General features: G+C 36.6%; 1 protein-coding gene across 1 annotated transcript in view; it reads right to left on the reverse strand.

Annotated features, from left to right (window-relative positions):
- UPF2 (UPF2 regulator of nonsense transcripts homolog (yeast)) overlaps positions 1 to 19265 on the reverse strand; it is a 60072-nt gene extending 40807 nt beyond the window's left edge. Inside the window, exons 1-7 of the mRNA XM_010085757.1 lie at positions 18895 to 19265; positions 17060 to 17839; positions 12322 to 12482; positions 11092 to 11289; positions 9075 to 9224; positions 2377 to 2480; positions 1785 to 1870 (exon numbers count right to left, since the gene is read on the reverse strand). Coding sequence (XP_010084059.1) covers positions 1785 to 1870; positions 2377 to 2480; positions 9075 to 9224; positions 11092 to 11289; positions 12322 to 12482; positions 17060 to 17839; positions 18895 to 19256 — 1841 coding nt within the window. The 5' untranslated portion in view covers positions 19257 to 19265. The remainder of the gene's footprint in view (positions 1 to 1784; positions 1871 to 2376; positions 2481 to 9074; positions 9225 to 11091; positions 11290 to 12321; positions 12483 to 17059; positions 17840 to 18894) is intronic.
- Positions 19266 to 19874: the final 609 nt, after the last annotated feature.

Here is a 19874-nt window from a genome sequence, read left to right on the forward strand (position 1 = left end):
GTTCACAGACCAGCCAACAACCCACTTCCATTTTGCAAACAAACATGGAAAAATTCTCTCCTACGGTAGAGCTGGAGACAAAAGTTTAAGTCATCCTGCTGATTTATTTTGCTGTAGATGTTCTAGACCATGAGAAAGTTCTTCTCAAAATGTGTTTTGCTGCACCTCATGACTACCAGCAAGGTGATAAATAGAAATGTTATTTCTTCTACATCATAAATTTGGGCTGAAGAGCACCTTGTTACGTCTAACACAGAAGACTTTCAGCTGCCTGACTCCTCTGTCAGTAGTTCTTATTTCAGGCACAATCAGGTCTATCAAAATCTCCAAAGACTGAGGTGTCAAAACTATAATATTTAGAGAAAATAATACATAAGAGAATGAAAGATTATGTGCACTTCTAATTGCAAAACTAGTTATCAACATAGAGCCAGGTTAACGCATACAGTCGCAAACAAACCATTGGTTGATACACAGCTAAGAGCGGGGTAATTAGCACAGCAGATGCTTATTACAGATGGGAAGTAGAAATAGGCTAGAATTAAGGTTGAAAACACAATGCAAGAAGTGATTAAAAGTAAGGAAAACAAAATACTAAAGTCTCTTTATTCAAAGCAGTAGTCTGCACAAGTCTTGAGACAAAACAGACACTCAAACCGTGTTTTTCCCCCAGCATTAGAAGGGAATGGAATCAATGGGGTGTGAACTCTAACAGGAAATCCAAGATGATGATGAAACATTTGAAACTAAAAGCAGCATCAAAACAGCCTTTCAAGAGAAATAGGGCAAGGTGGAGCAAGAAAAGTGACTCCTTCATAATTGCACCTATTTAAGTTGCACCTATTTAAGGTACAAGTTTACCAGAGAGTAGAGAAATATATTACTCTTCCAATTAATTTAACACTTTTATTTTAATTTTTGCAATAATTTCTGTAAGCAAGGGTTTCCCTTTAAGTGCAAGGACCTCACTTACAAAGAGAGACAAGGAGAAACAGCAAAACTCTACAGGGACAGATGTACAGAGAGAAGAGGCCAGGCTCAAACTTTTATACTTGCTTCCTCTAAACTGGCCCGCCTAAGAACTAGCTCTATTTCAGAAGATACAGCGCTATTATAATGGCTATGTACTGTATCAGAAGTAACATATCACACGTAATTCTCCTTCCTAAACTACATTGTGCTTTAACTATTCACAGGTTCTTATATAAAAAAGTGCAAGTTCTCCTGAATAAAATATATCCTCCTTCCACTCAGAGGGTGGTGAGGCAGTGGCCCAGGTTGCCCAGAGAAGCTGTGGATGCCCCATCCCTGGAGGGGTTCAAGGCCAGGCTGGATGGGGCCCTGGGCAGGCTGCTCTAGTGGTTGGCAAACCTGCCCACAGCAAGGGGGTTGAAACTAGATGATCTTTAAGGTCCTTTTCAACCCAGGCCATTCTTTGATGCTATGATTTTGATAGAAGGTAGGTTTTGCTGCTGTTTTCATGGTTTAAAAAGTCACAAAAAGATCCACTATAAACACACAAGCACCAGAAAGGAGAAAGTAATTACTAAAAAAAATCCCACTGCTATGAGAAAATATTGTGGTGAATTGCTTGATCATTAATCCTAATTATTTCTTTGGTGCATAGCAGAAATCACTCCAGAAGTGCACATCAGGAATAAACAAATGCAACTTGGAATATGCACTGGTCTTCAGTAATTTAAACAGTTAAAAATATATATATATACATATGTTAAGTTCAATAACCAAAGGGTGGATCCAGCTTGTTCCCCTTCAGTTCTTACCTTTGTCTAGGAACTATGAAAAGTGCTCGTACTAGTTTTCTCCTGTTGGCTTTTGTATTCATATTCATGCAAAAATCCATTGCCGCCTATAAAGAGAAAAGTCAATACAATACCTTACCTTTAATGCAGCAGTTTTTCTATTTAGAACAATATAGTACACTTCTCAAAAGCATCTTTTACAGAACTATTCCTGTTACATGCAGCTGCTTTAAAAACAACTGTAAAGAAAAATCCACATTTTTGTCTAGAACTGACATAGTTAGAAAACATGGCCAGTTACAGTGATATAGACTGATTCTTTGGATCAACACAAGGAAGAAAGCAGCTTTATGTAGACAGGGAGTAATGTGTCACAGAGTGAGGGAAACTAAAAAGGAAAAACCAAGTCTACTTCTAAAACAAATTAACACATAAGAAAACAGGCAGACAAAACCAGTATTGCGTGGTATTTGGCAATGGCTGAGACAAAGAAAATATTTAAAAATTAATTCAGCTACTGCTAGTCTCTAAAAACTTCAAATCTTTATTTCTGATCATTCTGATCTAGCATTATAGCATTTAAGAGTGGAAAAAAGGAAAACTATGACTATACCTTGTCTATGAGGTCCCTGTTGATGCAATTTGGAAGCTGCTGAAGAAAAGCATCTACTATAAGTTTTAAATGAGATCCAGTACTGGCTTCTTCGTCCTCTTGTTCTAATAAAGTGAAATAAACAAGCAGCACACATCTTTAAGCTATGAAATACCATAATTTACTATCATATTCCCCAAACAGTGCATTTGTAATGTTTAGTTAAATATTAATCCACAGATTAAAAAAAAAAAGTTACAAAATTTCTTTTTTTTTAATTTAACAAAAATCCAGTCATTGTCTATGCTTACAAAAGTAAAAAATATCACCTTTAAAACTTGTCTTCCTATGCATGACGTTCCCTAACTAATTTACACTGCCAGGAACAACAACAAAAATCTATTCCGAGAAAACTATGGTAATTTCTTTAGCTGATAAAAGGAGGACCAACATGGAGGAAAATAGGACTGAAAAAAAATCCCAGAACTAAACACCTTAATGCAATTGCGGAGTCTACTTTTTTGTGTGTTTGTCCTGCAGGAGAAAGATTTTTTGATAAAAACATCCATTTAGGTCATTCTTCCATCTGGTATGTTCTTGCCATCTTTTCACTCGAGGCTGTAAAAGCTTCCTTCAGCTGTACAGAAACCAGAGTAGAGAACTGTAAAGTAACAAGGATGGAGGGCTGATCCCATAGCGAATGCAAGGCAAGTGACAATTTGTTTTCCAAGCAAATGCTTCCACATAGTTTGCAACATAGGAAGCAGTGACAGTGACCAGTACCTACTGAGTAAGTAATACTACTTCAGTAAAAGACTGCAGGATAATCTAGCACTGAAATTCAGATTTTCTGACATCAGCTATGAAGGTCTCACCAGACCAATCCCCTAATTGCAAAACATAACCTTTAACTGCAAAACATGCAGTATGCTTCAAAAATTTTCAAGATTTTACTAAGTTTAGAGAAGAGTCCAGTTTGGTTTACAGCACAACATGAACCAAAACAATGAGTTATAATGCAAACACTTGGAAAGAACCCTTCCTTGGTCAAAGCAATATAAAAGAACACTGCATCCTGAAAAAGGAGCATGATGATGTTTGGTTTTTTTTCAGTTTGAGGATGTCCAGCATTAAGAAGAATACCTAGGAGGTATCTGAAAGCAGAACAGAGACAGACTTCAAAAAGCTGAATATGGCAGATGTGAAATTGCACCCAAATAAACTACAAAATACCCAAGACTTGGTAAAGTCACTCTGCTGCCAGGCAGGGTAAATATACATCACCTTTCCAGGTTTACACAGTAAGGTAAACTTGCACGAAAGACTGAAGTTCCTTTTTCAAGTTCTTGAAAGGCAAAGCGAAAACCAAGATGCTACATTGTAGGACTTGGTTTGTTTGGTTGGTTTTTTTTGGATTTTTTTTGGGAGACCGAGGTTGAGCTTAAGCAGAGAAACAGCAAGAATTATTCCAAGGAACACTGCCAGCTGCCCCATCTTGAAGATGCTAAGGTAGATCACATGGACTCCTCTCTTGCACACCCAACTTCAAGTCAGAAGAACAAGAAAGAAGGGTTCACTAATAAAGGAGAAAGAAGAAAATGAAGATGTTCCAGATGCTCAGACAAAAGAGGATCATGAAGTTTTAAATGTTTAATGGAACCCTGACTTTCTCATAAGCCATATACTCGGAGTTAAGAATTCACAAGGATGCATGCAGTAGCTCAAACTAGACAATTTTTACCAGTAAAACTTGTTTTAATGTGTTTTTCCATTGAGATATTCGCAGCCACACCTTCTCGTCTCCTTCTGATGTTCTTTTATCTTTGTTTTTTTCCCTTACAACAACTAGTTGTCTTACCTCAGTCTTCTAGTCAAACTAACTCAATGCTCTTGAAATAAATTTTAAAAATAAGTCTTTGACAATTCAGTCACTTTTCAAAACAATCTTTCAAGAGGCCCTGCTATCACATTCAATATCAACAGTTCCCAAATATATCTCTTCTTTCATTGGTCCTCTCCTTCACTGGTGGGCTACAGATATTCTCACTATGTATTTCTAGGTGTTTCTTTCTCATCACAGTAAGCGGATCCTTCGTAAGTGGAAAGGCTCTTTTGTAGTACCTGAAGCAGGTTTGGAACTTAAGACAGAAAATTTATAATTTTAGTGACAGGAAATGAAATGGTCAGGGCTTCTTTCTCTAAGGCAGACAGCTATTCTAAATATGCAATTCCTGCAAAAAGTGAGTTCATCTCTTGCTTTTTACCTAGATCCTCTTGAGTTCCAGTCACTCATCATCACCACATTTTAAAACTGCATTATCTCTTCTTAAAAATTTATTACAAGTAGTAACGTGTAACAGATAGAGTATTTGTAATAGTCTATCTGGGTGCAGATCAAATCATCCACTACAATCACTGCAGAGACTGAAAGAAAAATTATTTTTTCTTTTTAAACACCTTTATATTTAACCACAAATGCACACAATCCTGCAATTTTCAGAGAGCAAAACTGAGAAAGCGTTAAGATACTAAGAACTTACTGAAGCTGCTCTTCTGCAATGGCTGGTGCCAATCTTCTACTTCAGCAACAATAGTTACTTGCCTTCCCCTCTCCATACACACATACTTCCTGAGAAAGGCCTGTTTTCCTTATTGTCAACATCTTTTTTTAATTTTTACAAAACTAGAACCTTACAGAGGGCTCTCTCCTAAAGACTTCACTCTGCCTGAAAGCTTCAGCCTACTTTATACAGTATCACCTAGACAGTGGAAATAACAGAAGTGCTTTTGTAACACTAGTAGCTATTCCTCCGGGAGATGAGTTTCTGTAGTGAATTTGATCATGCAGGAGCCCTCACATTCAGACGGTTCAAACCAATATAGTGAGCAAATCGTTGGCTGGATCCCCTTCTCTGCATGACACAGGCACAAGCGTAATGTTAAAAATCTTCTTGAATTAAAGCCTCACTGAAGAATGTGTTCAGAATCACAGTCTCACAAGCCATTTAAGTCCAGAAAATACTTCTTAATGGATATTTTTCCATCTTTTTAAAAAAATTCCTGTTCTTCTGATACGAATTTTATTAGCTCTATCTAAACAGTGTAGCAAAATTAACAGGGTTGACTTAATACTCACTGCTACACATCATCTCTGCTGCTGACCAACCTTACAAAAACTGGTGCTAGATATATATTAATATCAGACTCCTCCTGCTCCCAGAACCCTTGATGGCTTCCACTCCGACCGTTCCTTACTTAACATCTTTGTCTCCATTCACACAGCTTCATTTTTAACATTTTATCTTCTCTTTTAAAAACAACCTCAAAACTCACTTCTTTCAGCATGTTTTCCGTCACTATTTGCAGCTCCGGTGCTATCTGCTCCCTCTCTCTTCCCTGAGCATATTGAAAATAAGAAAATTAAGATTCACTCAAAGTTAACACAACAGAAAAACAAAATAAATTAGCTGAATTCCTGGTAAACAAACCTCTTGAACTAACAGCATCAACTTTCCTTTTACATGTCGTATTTTAAACTTAGCTGACTATAGACTCCAACCTTTAGGCAAAAAGTGCAGAAACAGGAACTGCAATGCTGTGAAGGATGCTACACCAGGGCAGACCTGCTTCAAAAACACACCCTTCGGAAAACTGCCTTGTCTCCCTTGTATTTGGACAGGGGAGAAAAGACTGAAGAGAAGTGACAGAAGGAGATACAGAAGTAACAAAAGATATGCAGTACACACTGACTGGACAGTCTACCCTGGTTATCCTGTTTTCCCCTCTATAATTTACTTATTCCCTCTGCCAATGAAATCCACACCCCCAGATTATCACAATAACTAAAGCTTTTCTTCATCTTGAACCTTACATCAGGCTGGACGGGGCTCTGAGCAACTTGATCTAGTTGAAGATGTCCCTGCTCATTGCAGAGGGGGGAGACTAAATGAGCTTTAATGGTCTCTTCTAACCCAAACTATTCTATGATTTATGATCTAAGACCCTGCTATACCTCATGCCTTCTTCCTTTTTATGCTAAAGGCCCATCTCAACCTAGGAATACTCTGTTTTATGTTTGTACTAATGTAATAATTCAGTGGTTTCATTCTTTGCTGGCTTTGCACAAAACATTACTACTAACTTACCTCAAGTACAGATGCACAAAAATTCAGTACATACAAAGAAGAGTTAAAGCTACACATTGCAGCTGAAGGACACCTAATTTTCTGAATTTCAAACCTAAGCGAATTTTAGTTAAGAGAAAGGCTGAAAAAAAATCTACCAGTTCACTAGATGGAAATATATCACAGAACTTGAAACAACATTTAGATTCAAAATTTTATTAATTCTGTGTATCTGGTGCTACCAACTAGGGGTGTTCAGAATTACACATACATCCCCCAAAGAAAACAATAACTGTGTTTCTCTCTATGTTTCAAGTAAAGTAACACTTACATGCTGTTAGTTTATAGCCTAGTTTTCTAGCAGAACAAGGATTTGGGGATCAGACCTATTTTAATTTCCACCATTAATTTATGAAGCTATTTGTCAGTATCAGAGGAATAGAATTCACAAAGACACTAAGTTTCTACATGTTTCACAAAAAATAAACTAATGAGCAAAAACAATCATAAAGCAATAGTTCTTCACTAAGAAAAAGCCTACCCTGAGCCAAGTGACATTACCATCACAAGGGAGAAAGTAAAAGGATTCTCTAAGGGCTGTCTGTTTAATGATAAAAAAATAAACCCCATTCTGACACATTTTAGATAAACCTTTCAGATGGGACTATGTTTAATGCTCAGTCAATAGCTAGTTTAAAAACAGAATGTAGTATTGATGGTTAATATTTTATATTATGACAAAACATGCATCACCTTCCTTTTACAATCAAAAGCATGATCGTCAATCCCTTCTGCGCTACTGTACATACTCAAACTGGCATTGCCTCCCAGGGAGCTAGAACTATAGAGAGATTGCATCTTCTATTTCTGATCTCATCCCTGTTGTTATTCCTTCCTCACTTCTACAGGATCCCACTCCCATGTTACTTGGTTTTGTCTTTACATCTTCATCCTTCTATCAAGTTAAGAATCCCTTCAAAAAAAGACAAGGAAATATCCATGTTCCTTTAGATGTCTAACAACAAAGTATTATTGGTCTATCTAGCAGGCTATGACCAACCCAGAATGAACCGCTAAATGATTCCAAGAGAACGTCTATGTGTACCTCCCTTATAGACAGCTGGAACCAAACTCTTCGCTGTTTTCTTTGAGAGCTCTGACCAGAGGACATAACAATTCATTAAAAGTGAACATCCTGCAATTAAAACTTAACATCTTGACCAGCTTAATGAGCTGATGACTACTCAGAGAAGAATATAAATACAAGGGAAAATTGATTCCAAGAAGGTATGGCTTTTTCCAACCTCCTTGGGTAAAGAAAGGAAAAACCTAATGAAATATTACCTAGAATTACCCTGACAGTTTTCCTTTCAGGAGCCTGAAACTGTCTGACTCAGGAGGTAATTTATTTGAATTTGTGTGGTGCCACAGACCAGCATAGTCCCAAGATTAATTTCATCAGCTCAACTAGCTTTAGCTTAGCAGTCATCCAATTTAAAGATCCCTATGCCCTAGCCCATCCTTATGTTCAGCTGAGAGAGACTGGCACTTTGAGGAGCTAAGCTGCTCAACACCCAAACCCCCAGATCCATGCATCAGCTTAGTTAGATGAACGCACGCTTTAAACACCGATACACAGTCTTGCCAGGGCCTGAACTTCTTTGCTGTGATGTGAGCTCCACAGCTTCAAGTTTTGGCTGTAACTTCTTAGCTTTTAAAGCCCAATGCAGTTTTAAGCAAGAGGATGATTAGATTATAAATTAGATCAGGTAGGATTTTCACTTTTAAGCCACAGAATCTCCAGCCAGTGGACTCTAGATGTGATTTTTTTTTTTCCACATTCTAGACACAGAACACATTTCCTGCTTCAGAAATGAAAGAATCTGCATTGGTCCTTGGAAATCCAAAGCAGCAAAACTGATGTGTCTTACAAAAAGGGTTCAAAGAGAACACCTTACTTGCATCTCTATGAATTTGGCTCTTAAGACCCGACACATTGCTTTCCCCACTATTTAGTACGGCTGAAAGAAAAACTTGTAATACATAAGAAAAACTCCTAAGAAACTTTTTGCTGCTAATAACACAGCTACCATTTACAGCCCTTTACGCATAATTAGAGGTTAGAATTCTTAAACCCTGCTGTGTAAAGCCATAACATCAAAAGAAAAGTCTTTAACGATAAACAAGACAGAAAGGCAGAACTGAATCTTAGATTTCAAGAGAAGTTAAAAACTGAATATATTTTACTAGTACCCTAAGCATGTTTTATGAGAAAATAATTTATGCAGTGAAGTCTACATACTTCTTTCTAGTCACTTTTCAGACAACTGCCTTCACATCTGGTTATTTTTAAAATCTACATGAAGGAATCAGTAATTTGCACTGCATAAACCCCCATATAATACTTTTCACTTGTATCTGTATGTCATCTTATTGAATGCATTTTTGACCACAATCTTAACAGTTTCTAGCTACTAGCTTCATAAATAAATAAATAGTTCTCCCCAAAGTCACTCTGTCTGATGACTAAAAACCATCAAGCCCAGAAAACCAACCAGGCAACAATAAAGAATTCCTAAAACGAATTCTTTTTACCTTGCTCATCAAGAAGCTTTTTCGTAAGATCTTCTGCCTCATCTCCACAGTCTAACTCCAGAGGATCATCATTAATATCCAAGTTCTCCAGCTCCAACTCCAAATCCTCACTCCCAGGTGCTTCCTTATTGTCTTTGGCATCTTTTGAATCTGTTTAAAAATTAAGTAGAAATATTAAATTATTAAATACATGCAGTCATGATTAGAATACAGGAAGACTCACATTGCTAAACCTACACGTCCTTAATGTCTTAGTCTTGTTATAAGGAAATGGGGCAAAGAACATCTACTTATTGAGACTATATTGTTCCATCTGTTACACCTTAGCGTTTCAGTAGCCTTCATACAGCCTTATCCATATGCCTGAAAAACTGCAAACATTTACTTACGCTGGGGGTCTGTTAAGAATTGCCAACAGCTTTCAGTGCTTTGGTTTGTTCTGAACTATACCTGGTATGTCTTCAACGGATGACATGCATACATTCAAATGAAATAAGACACTCAGAAATGTAGCAATCCAAGTCGAAAAGTGTGAAATTGCCAGGCCATCATCCCATGGAAAATGCAAGCAAAAAAAACCCCACAAACTTGCATACTTGGGAGGTCAGATAGCAAAATAGTATCCTCCAAAACCCCAGTAATTTAATGCTACAAACATCCAAAAAGAGCCAGAATCAAAGATACAAATTCTAATTTAATGTTTGCACTGTATGTTCTTCATAGCTTAACTGATAACAAAACTGACATAGTGAGGTCAACTGTTTTACAAAGACCAAGGGGGGGGAAAAAAAAAAAAAGGAAAAAGCAGAATAGGAGGAAGACACTGAAAAATTAATGTGCTATATAGGCATCAAATAAAAATCATATTTTCCTTGAAAACAAATAATCTATGAATCTCTATATTAAGATTCAGAAAGAAATAGCTAACATTTTTATTGAACAACACTTGTCCAGCACAGAGCATTTTTCTAAGAGATTACTAACTACACCATTTTGTTCTTTCGGGCATCCTTCAAGCCTCATTTGTAGAGCATGCTTCATTAAAAAATAATTTTCAAGGCAAATAACCTTATTAAAATACTTAAATGTTTCAAACAAAAATGTGAAACAACTTCTAAACAGTGCACACATCATATGGAAATAGTAGACACATAAAGCAGGCAACCCATTTAGAGACACAGACTAAATTAGTCTGGAATGGACCTTGATGAGGTCTCCAGTTCAACCTTCTGCTCAAAGCAGATGAGCATTGTATTCACATCAGGTTTCTCAGGGATTTTTTCCAGTTGTCTTGAAAGCTCTCTTAAGACAGAGACTCCAGTCTCCCTGGGCAAGCTGCTCCAACACCCGATTATCCTCACGGGAAAATTTCAGAATTTAGAAATCAGCAAGAAGGTCATGAGCTACGAAGTTGAAATTCCATTAATACTCAACTGTGACCTACTGTACATGCATTAGAAAATCATGTTGCCTGTGTCTCTTGCTGGCATTTCCTCAATGCCAAACCACTGCTCTTATCCAAACATGCACCTTCTGTTACACTCTGAGTCAGTGATGGTGAATGTCAGTTTTATCCCATTATAACTAAAATCTACTAATGCCTGGTTGTGAATCTAGGGCTGCGTCAGGAGTGAGGAACCACCCAGGCCTACTGCAATTTTACACTGAGACAGTAAGCTACCATTAACCATTTAGTGGAGAAGACAGAAAGAACACTAGCATCTTTCAAAGAAGGTAAACTTCTAGGTTTCTCACAGAAAAGTTAATATATACTCATACTAGTTAATCTCGATCTAGTTAATTTAAAATTCTATCAATGTTAAAATATATTTTTTTTCCTCAAATACCATACCCAGATATACTCCCTAGCCCATAAAGTTTCTTCCCTAAAAATTAATCCAAACTGGTGTACTGTCCTGATCACCGCAAATTATTTCATTAGAAACTCATTACTTCCATCAAAACTGCATATCTGTTAGACAAGCTATGTTAAAAAATACTCATCTAAGCATTCTACCTCTTGATTCGTCTTTGCCAGAATCCTTGTTCTGGGAACATTTTTCATTATCTTTAAACAAAATTGCTGGTACAAAAGCCTTTAAGTCAATGAGGTTCTCATAGAAGTTTCTAGCATCTTCGTCTTCCCAAATACCCCCTTCCAGGTCATATTCTCCAGGCTTTCCTGGTGTGAAAATATCAATACCAGGTCCATGTTCTGCAAAAACAGTGAAACCATAAGGAAGTTATTTACACAAATTTCTGATCTTCTAATGGGATGCACCTTTAAAGATTAAAAAAAATTTTTAGAAACACGTTAACCTATTTATTACTATCACTGTTTTCACTTAAATATTGCAATGTATACTTTAAAGTGCTTTTAACAACCCAATCTTAATATTAGATACATCAATAAATTACCTTAAAATTATAAATTTGACATCGAAAGGAAACACAGTATCAGAGTGAAAGTCAAATCAAGTAAAATCAAGCAGCACATTATGTGGTATTTGAAAGGAAAGCGATAACTGAGTTCAACCACATAGGCCTAAAAAGTAATCTCTTTGAGTATGATGTATTTTAAGAACAGAAGCCTAAAAAGAGTAATTTTAAATGTAGAGGCATTCAGGAAATACAGATTTTTTTTAAGCTAAAGATCAGTTCAGACAAAAGATACACTCATGATTTCAACATCATCTCTAAATCTAAAATTTGAGATATATTAAGGCACTGAATAGCTCTGCCAGTTCAATGCTGTACTTCCCCTCAGGAGGTCACAGAGCCACCTAGTGACTTATCTGGCTCAACAATATGTTCCTGCTCATAACATCATGACCCAAAAATATACTTTAAACCCATTTTTGAACACGATCAGATTTTAAAACTCTAACATATACAGTTCTTTAAATATTAAAAATGCATTCTATTAAATGGAAAGTATCAAGTTAAAAACATTTTTAATTTTCCATTTATTCCTGTATTACTTGAAACAAATCTAAAGATATATTACTTAAGTTACCATAACTACATGGCATATACAATAGTTATGATTACATGTTAGGTTTAATTACTTTAATAAAAAAACTTGTATTATTCATTTGTTGATATCCTTAAGGAAGAAAGCCTAAATAAATAAACAAATAAATAAAAAGAATTGAAAGAACACATCAGTAAGAGGGTTTGGTTAGCTTTCCCACCACATCCAAGTCAAGTCCAGCATTCTGTTTACTTGCTTTAGAAGATTGCCTACCCTCAGGTGTTGGTTTCTCTTGGGGAAGGTCAGGCATATTTTCATCCAAAAGATCTGCTAGAGATTGAGAATTTGCCAACAGCTTCTGATATGACATTGCAAATTCCTCATATTGCTTATGTCGATCTTCACTCAGCTCTCCTTTGGAGTGAAGAATGCGCCTACAAAAATCAAAGTTACAGTAAGATTACGTTTTTTCTTAAGATATATTTGAGCTATGCTGAACCACTACCAATTTCTCTGAGCAAAGCTAAACTTCCCTCTTCAAGAGAACTGTGAGAATTCTAGTTTACACTGCAATAGCAAAAATTTGAGCAATGCTATTTTTTCCAAACAACTATACTGAATTATCAACTTCAATATCATTGAGGATAGTACGGTCACAGAAGCGCTAACTTCAATGTCCAAAGAGAAAGGCTAACTTTTTTTTTGGCGATGATTAGCCTGTAACAGTCCTGCACTATGAAAAGACTTGTGTAGTAAATTAAAACATTCAACTTACATGAAAGCTGGATGAAAGTTGCTTTCCATCTATAACATTTCCATTTTGTTCAAATGATTAACTGGCAATCATCACCAGCAGGCTTAAAAAATGTTGCCCCTTAAGACCAGTCTATTAATTTTGCAAAAAAAACAAGTTATTTCAAGGCTATCAGTCCAAATTAGGAGCAGTTACAATTGCTTTTTCATTGCTCTGTTTTCTTTTCTGAAACAATCCATATTTATTCTAAATTCTCATTTTTAAAAATGAAATCCATTGTCAAAAGCAACTTGCATTTGAAGGAATCACTGCTCACAAGTGCACAGTGAAGCAGTTTCAGGATTACATGCAGAACAGTGCAACTCAATTTCCTTACCAAACTACAATTAAGGCTGTCTTGGATTTCAAATATATCAAGAACTTTCAGTAGTTTGAACCAAATATACAGAAAAAGTAATCTCTGGTAGTATAAATCTTGCCACAGAAGACTGATAAAAGATTGTCATCCTTGATCGGGGATTAACTAAGAATAAGCCGGTTGCTCATTAGCGATGGTCTAGTTTGTCCTCAACTAGGGTTCCTGAGAAATGCATTTTGCCATCCATGGCTGATCCACTCTGCACAAACAGTTCTCATATGGATGAGGCACTGTCGGTTCTTTACCAGCAAGGGACACTTGGGGCTGGCTGAGCTCTTTGGGGACGTACTACAGCAAAGGGACAAATGGGCTCAGATCAAACATGGACTTTCAAAAGGAAGTTGATAGAATGAGCTTGCCCACCAAGTTTCCTGGTTGTTTTACAGTAGCTTTAATAACACTAGAAACATTGGACCAGCTAGCTCTAACCACTGACAATGCACCCTGCACTGAGATGAAAAGATAAAAGTGTGAAATAAGGTGCGAATGCCATAATTCCTAAAGCAGATTGCATCATTACATTATCATTAGCCTTTTATTGAGCAATAAGTATACAATCACATTCTTGCCAAAAGACCCAAATGTTTTATAGCATAAAAATTCTAAGACAGTTTAAGGAATGTAAGCTGAGGGATAACAATGTTGGCTTTTTTCAATTCGAGGTTAATTGTAGAACAAAAGTCACCTTTGTGCACAACAGATTCACAGACAGGGTAGGTAAGCAACAAAACCCCTATCTGCTCAGAACCGAAACTTGACAGAGATTTTGCTAGAGGGCAAGAAGTAGTAATGCTACCAACAGTTCTATTTCTTGTCCCTCTTACAAAAACACATATATTACCTGCTCCTGCAAAATAGACCAAGAAAAACTAACAAATGAAATAACCACTGGTGATTTCTGAAGTACAATAGTTAGTCTAGACTCAGGCAACATGTTAAGTGCCAATTCATAGCCTTTCCACGGAGACAGCTATCCATTAGTTACATATCTTCAGTTTTAAATATAACAGCATCCTCAAACACGAGCACTGAAGCTCTGTGCTGTTATTAAAAAATAGACCAAGAAAAACTAACAAATGAAATAACCACTGGTGATTTCTGAAGTACAATAGTTAGTCTAGACTCAGGCAACATGTTAAGTGCCAATTCATAGCCTTTCCACGGAGACAGCTATCCATTAGTTACATATCTTCAGTTTTAAATATAACAGCATCCTCAAACACGAGCACTGAAGCTCTGTGCTGTTATTAAAAAAACAAACAGAGTTTTAAATATAACAGCAGCCTCAAACATGAGCACTGAAGCTCTGTGCTGTTATTAAAAAACAAACAAGCAAAGTGCTGTAACAGTACCAGAGTTTCACTTCTCAGTTTCAGTTCCCAAAAGACAAGTGCTAACAAACTCAAGCAAGCTAAAGCACACTAAGCGAACATTTAAAAAACAGCATTCATTTTGGAATACATTTTTAAAAGTACAGCATACAGTACCTATCTTACTTTATGTTTCTTCAGAATTTCACGAAGTGCCACAATGCAAGTTCAGTAGATCTTAAAAACATCCTTAATTTAGACAAAAGGAGTTTCTTCCATGTCTAACACTCATTTTTGAAAACTCACACTAGGATTTGGGAATCAAGTTATTTCCTTCCAGTAACACAGCCTGCACAGATTTTGCTGTGCCACCAAACGACCATCAGGTTCTACTGTCAAAGCATAACTCAAGGAAGTTTTCCTAATTACCCAGTTGCAGAAAACCTTGTCTAACAGTGCTTTAATTTTACATAAATGATTCAGCAAGTAACACAACATTAAAGCATGTTAAGGTTTGCATGTTAATTTTCAATTAACCAATCTGTACAGCTTGAGTTATTTCACAGTCACTCTCCCGACAGGTAAATTCAAGAGGTATTTTATTTACCTGACAAAATATCATAACCTGAACATATGACACTGTATGGACAAGAGGGAACAGTTCATTCCCTGTTCACTTCACCAGTTCTGGAACAACAGTGGAGAAAAAAAGCTGTTGCGATCAGCAAAGTGGATCAGGCTTCAAATACACAAAGGACTGCCTTTTCCAACAGGATTGTTCCTTTTTTTTAAAAAAAAAAAAAACCAACCAAACAGAACAACCAACCAAAAACCAATGACACATCACCACAATCGCTTTTCAGAAATCCACAATTTAGGAAGATTTCTACAGTACTCACTGACTTCTTACCAGGCAAGTTTCTGTCTTTGACCTATTTGAATCCATAGCATGCAAATGCCAAGGATCTCTCTTGTTACAGACACATTGTAAGCAAATAAAATCAGGGAGGAAGGTTTTTTGATGTCTTGTATCTTTAACAAAACCTATTTCCCAACTTTTATTAAGCAGTTAAAATAAACACCTAAAAGTTCATATAGAGATAAAAAAAAGAATTCTCTTCATCCAATTGTAAGCTATACTTCTTCACATTCCTTCCCCAAAACAAAAGTTTGCATCCAAGTTCATAGGGATAATTCAGGTAAGGTGCAAAAAGTGTCTCTAGTCTGATCTACTCAAAGCAGGCTCAACGATGAGACCAGACCAGGCTGCCCAGGGCTCTACCCAGTCCTTTTTATCCAGTTGCGCAAGTTAACATTAAAATATATTTCCCTCTCCCAGATCATTTATGTTCTTTCTTTCTTCCTGGTTTCTTAACATTTTTCATATCTCTTGGAATTTTTTTTTCACTTTATTTCCTATCAGACAGACTTTATAACACTCACTCACTGAAAACCCAGCCAGAACCAATGTGCCCAGAACCAACTATAATGGTGAAAGTATAAAAGTTTGTATTCATTAACTTTAAAAAAATAACAAGTCAATAGCACACTTTAAAGCAATAAGGCACTTGTAGACAAAATGGTAGCTCAGAAGTCAGTTTATGGTGCTGTGAAATACAAAACTTAACTGAGATTGGATAGGATCACAACAGAATTGCCACCGCACAAAGGAACCAAGTTTAGAGAGTCAGTTTGGGAGCATCAAATTTTAATGTATTCCAAGCATAAATTCGGCTCTGGATTGATGTCCAGCCTTTTGACTGAAACCTGTAACTACACATAGTAACATATTCATTTCTATGTGCTTGGAATGCTTCCAAAAGGATTTAAGAATAACCATGTTTTAAGACCAGCAGTTGGGTTTAGGCTGCCTCCAATAATGACAACTCAGGATGCTTTAAAGAAAAGCAAACAACTATTAAACAATGTCGTCATGGCAGAAATGAAATTGTTCAGATCTTAAAGGTGTGTATATTCATACCCTTCAGTATTAGTATTTCATGTAGACATTTAAGATTATTTGAATCAAATTGTCTATACCCTCCAGCATTTTAATATATAAAATTTGCCTGCATTACAGTGTAAGGGATACTTTGTTAATCTAACCCAATTTTTCCTCCATACTGGTACACTAAAATAAGTAAACAAGCCAAAGCCATCATGGCATATGCCTTGTTAGATATGTGTGAGTGGAAAAGTAGAAATCAGATTGTGCCAACTGGCAAAGGACAGTACCAGCTGGGAAAGAAGCATTACTCTGAAGCTGCGAATGGAGCATCACCAAACTAATAGAGTTAAGAAAATAAAAGCCAAAGGTCAACTTCCATTTTCCTTAAAGACATTCAAATAATCTGTTTGGTTTTTGCTTTTTAAATATTCAGAGCAAATTTATAACTTTAAGATATACTGCAGAATACACTAATCTTCTATACACAGACAGCAGATTTTGCTTACAAATACTGGAACAAATATATGCATTTCATAAACTATTCTTTTCTCCATAAATAAAAAGCAACATTTAAATGTCACCTGTTTTGTCTTTCAATATTTTGTAGCTCCCTGTGGTCCCTTTTCAGGTGTTTGGTCAAAGACGTAAAGTATTCCTTCAACAAATTCTGGAAGGGCTGTTGTTTCTCTGGGCTAATTATCTCACTAGGAGGAAAGCTCAAGTTAAACTTCTCTGCAACAGTTTTTACTTTCCTTGGTACCAAACCAGCAATGTCATCTCCACAGTGCCGACAAAAGCTGATAACCACAGAAACATGAGTGTGGGATTCTCGATCAGCGTTAATAATATTTTTAAGCTGCTCATAGATTAAAGACAGACCTTCCTTGTCAGTGAAAATCCCAACTATTGTCAATTCTGCAATGAAACGCAAATCAGTTCTCAGCTTGGTAATGTTGGGAGTCTTCTCTTCTTTCCTTGCTTCAAAATGTTTTTTCCAAGCCTGAAGTAACGAAGGAGCAAAATCAGCATAGCGCTGGTGAAAGAGGGAACACAAGTGCACAGCACAGTTCACATCTGATATTTTCAGTTTGGCTTCCACAATAGAAGCTACTGCTTCTGCAATGTATTTGCTTAAATTCAGGCTATTAAAGTCATGGGACAAGGAGTCCCTTTGTTGCTCTGTAATGGTTTTTAGCTTCTTAACAAAAGCTGTGTTCTTCTTCAAACTGGAATCAAGTCTGCTGAAGAAGTTCTCCTCAGGGCGATTGTCTGGTGCGTTCTGGTTTTTGCTGCGAAGCTCTTTTCTTGCCTGATGGCGCTCCCAAGCCTCCTGATGGAGCTGATGTGCTTCCTCTTTTTCTCTAAGAGAAATAAAAATTAGTCATTTTCATTACAGAACTTTACCTTCAGGTTAGCAGTTCAAAGAAAAAAAAAGTCATAGCTGGAAACCCTCCAGTAGTTCTAAATACAATTTCCCCTTAATATTCTATTTTTAAATATTTAAAAAGTTAACCCTAGAATGCTAAAGCATCTGCTTCATAAACTGCTCAATTTTTTGTTGCAAAAGGCATGTACTACTTGGTAAAACATGGAATTTCTCAAATATTTCTATGCAGAACATATGAATCCAAACAGACTCAAAAAATACAACATACAACTCCATTTACTCCAGACAGAGATTAAGTTCTTACAGAAGAGAATAACCTTTCAACAGGTTACTGTATCACATAGTTAATGGAAATTCTTTATTCTCAGACTACTGAAATTACACAAAGTTTTAAATAGGCAAAATACACCTGTCCCAGCTTGAATTCAGCTATGACATTACCTCAGTCTTAGAAAGTGACACATTTCAAATACAAGAATGTCCAGAATTTTGGCCTTATTGGTCTAAAGATGCCATCTTCAACACTACAGTACCTTTTGCTAACAGACTAAGAAATACTGTCTTGGCAGTATCACATATTAAACTGCCAGGTTACATTCTGTGTTTCCCATCCAAGTATCAATTGTTTATGATTGATTAAAAGAAATTAGAGCCATCGCTCACAGTGGATTTGCCCCTCTTATGGTCTGTGGACCTGTCAGAGCCTGTACTCCTGATTTTACGACACTAACACTTCTCCATGTTAAAAGAAACTGTGCTTCTTTATTCAAGCGTAACTGTGCACTACACGGTCATCACACGGAGAACACTATCACAAACCCATATTAGAGACTAAAATAACAGAGGTTAGAGGTGAAAACTCAAAACTATCTAGAAGTCATAAAGTACATTCAGCTAGCCATGTAAAATTGATAACACTACATACAACGTAAAACTAACTCATACCGTTCATCTTTTATAATTCTGCACACAATCCTGATAGCAAGCCTACAGCATTTGGCACAATTAAACTATTAAAAGACAACTTACTTCAGTTGAGCAGCTGCTTCTTCTTGTTTCTTTTTCTCTTCCTCCTCTTGTTTCTTTTTTTCCTCCTCTTCAAGTTTCTTTTTCTCTTCTTCTTCTTTCTTCTTTTGCTCTTCTTCTGCCTTTACTTTATCCTCTTCCTTTTTCTTCCGCTCCTTGTCTTCCTTTTTTCTTTTATCCTCTTCCATCTTTTTCTTTTTATCTTCAGGAACTTTTAAAGTCTCTCTCTTCATGCCAACCTTGACATCTTCTTTTGGCTTCTCCCTGGTGCTCACTGGTCGCCTTTCACTAAATTCTTTTTCTTTATTATTTAACAGAGATTCTTTTTCTTCCATATTTGCTGGCTTTTTGCGCTCAGCTGGCATCGTGTTACCCAGGCAAGCCTGCAGAATCACAGGAAAAAAAGCCCTTTTAATTTGTTGATGATCTATTAGTCACTTTTAGTGCCCACCATACTCACTTAGTTCTTATCTCAGTAAGATAACTCACAAGTGCACGACTCATCAGAATAAAATATAGGTTTAAGGTAAGTTTTCCTGAACTAAGGAATGGACCTAACAACAGGTAAAAACTAATCACTTTGTTAGTGTTATACTGCAAAGTTGTCTTCAGCATGAATTGTGAAGTGAAAGCATTTGAAGTTTCTACAACCTGAGGAATATAAGATCTTGCAACATAAACAGAAGTCCATCTGAAAATAAAATCCAACACTGATGAAAGCAAAGTGCCCTCAACTTAAAAATAAATAAACATTCGATTCATCAGCATGCACCTGCACCTCACCGACCTGTCTACACATCTCCTAAGAACACTCCCCCTTCCACTACCTCTACTTAGGATCATAGGATAACACAGGCTAGATGGGACTTCAAGTGGCTCAACCTCCTGCTCAAAGTAGGGTCAACTATGAGGTGACACCAGATTGCTCCAGTCTTGAAAACTGCCAAGGAAGGAGACTGCACAACCTCTCTGTCCAACCTGCT

Source organism: Pterocles gutturalis, unplaced genomic scaffold, assembly GCF_000699245.1.
Source record: "Pterocles gutturalis isolate BGI_N339 unplaced genomic scaffold, ASM69924v1 scaffold22305, whole genome shotgun sequence".
Lineage (NCBI taxonomy): Eukaryota > Metazoa > Chordata > Aves > Pterocliformes > Pteroclidae > Pterocles > Pterocles gutturalis.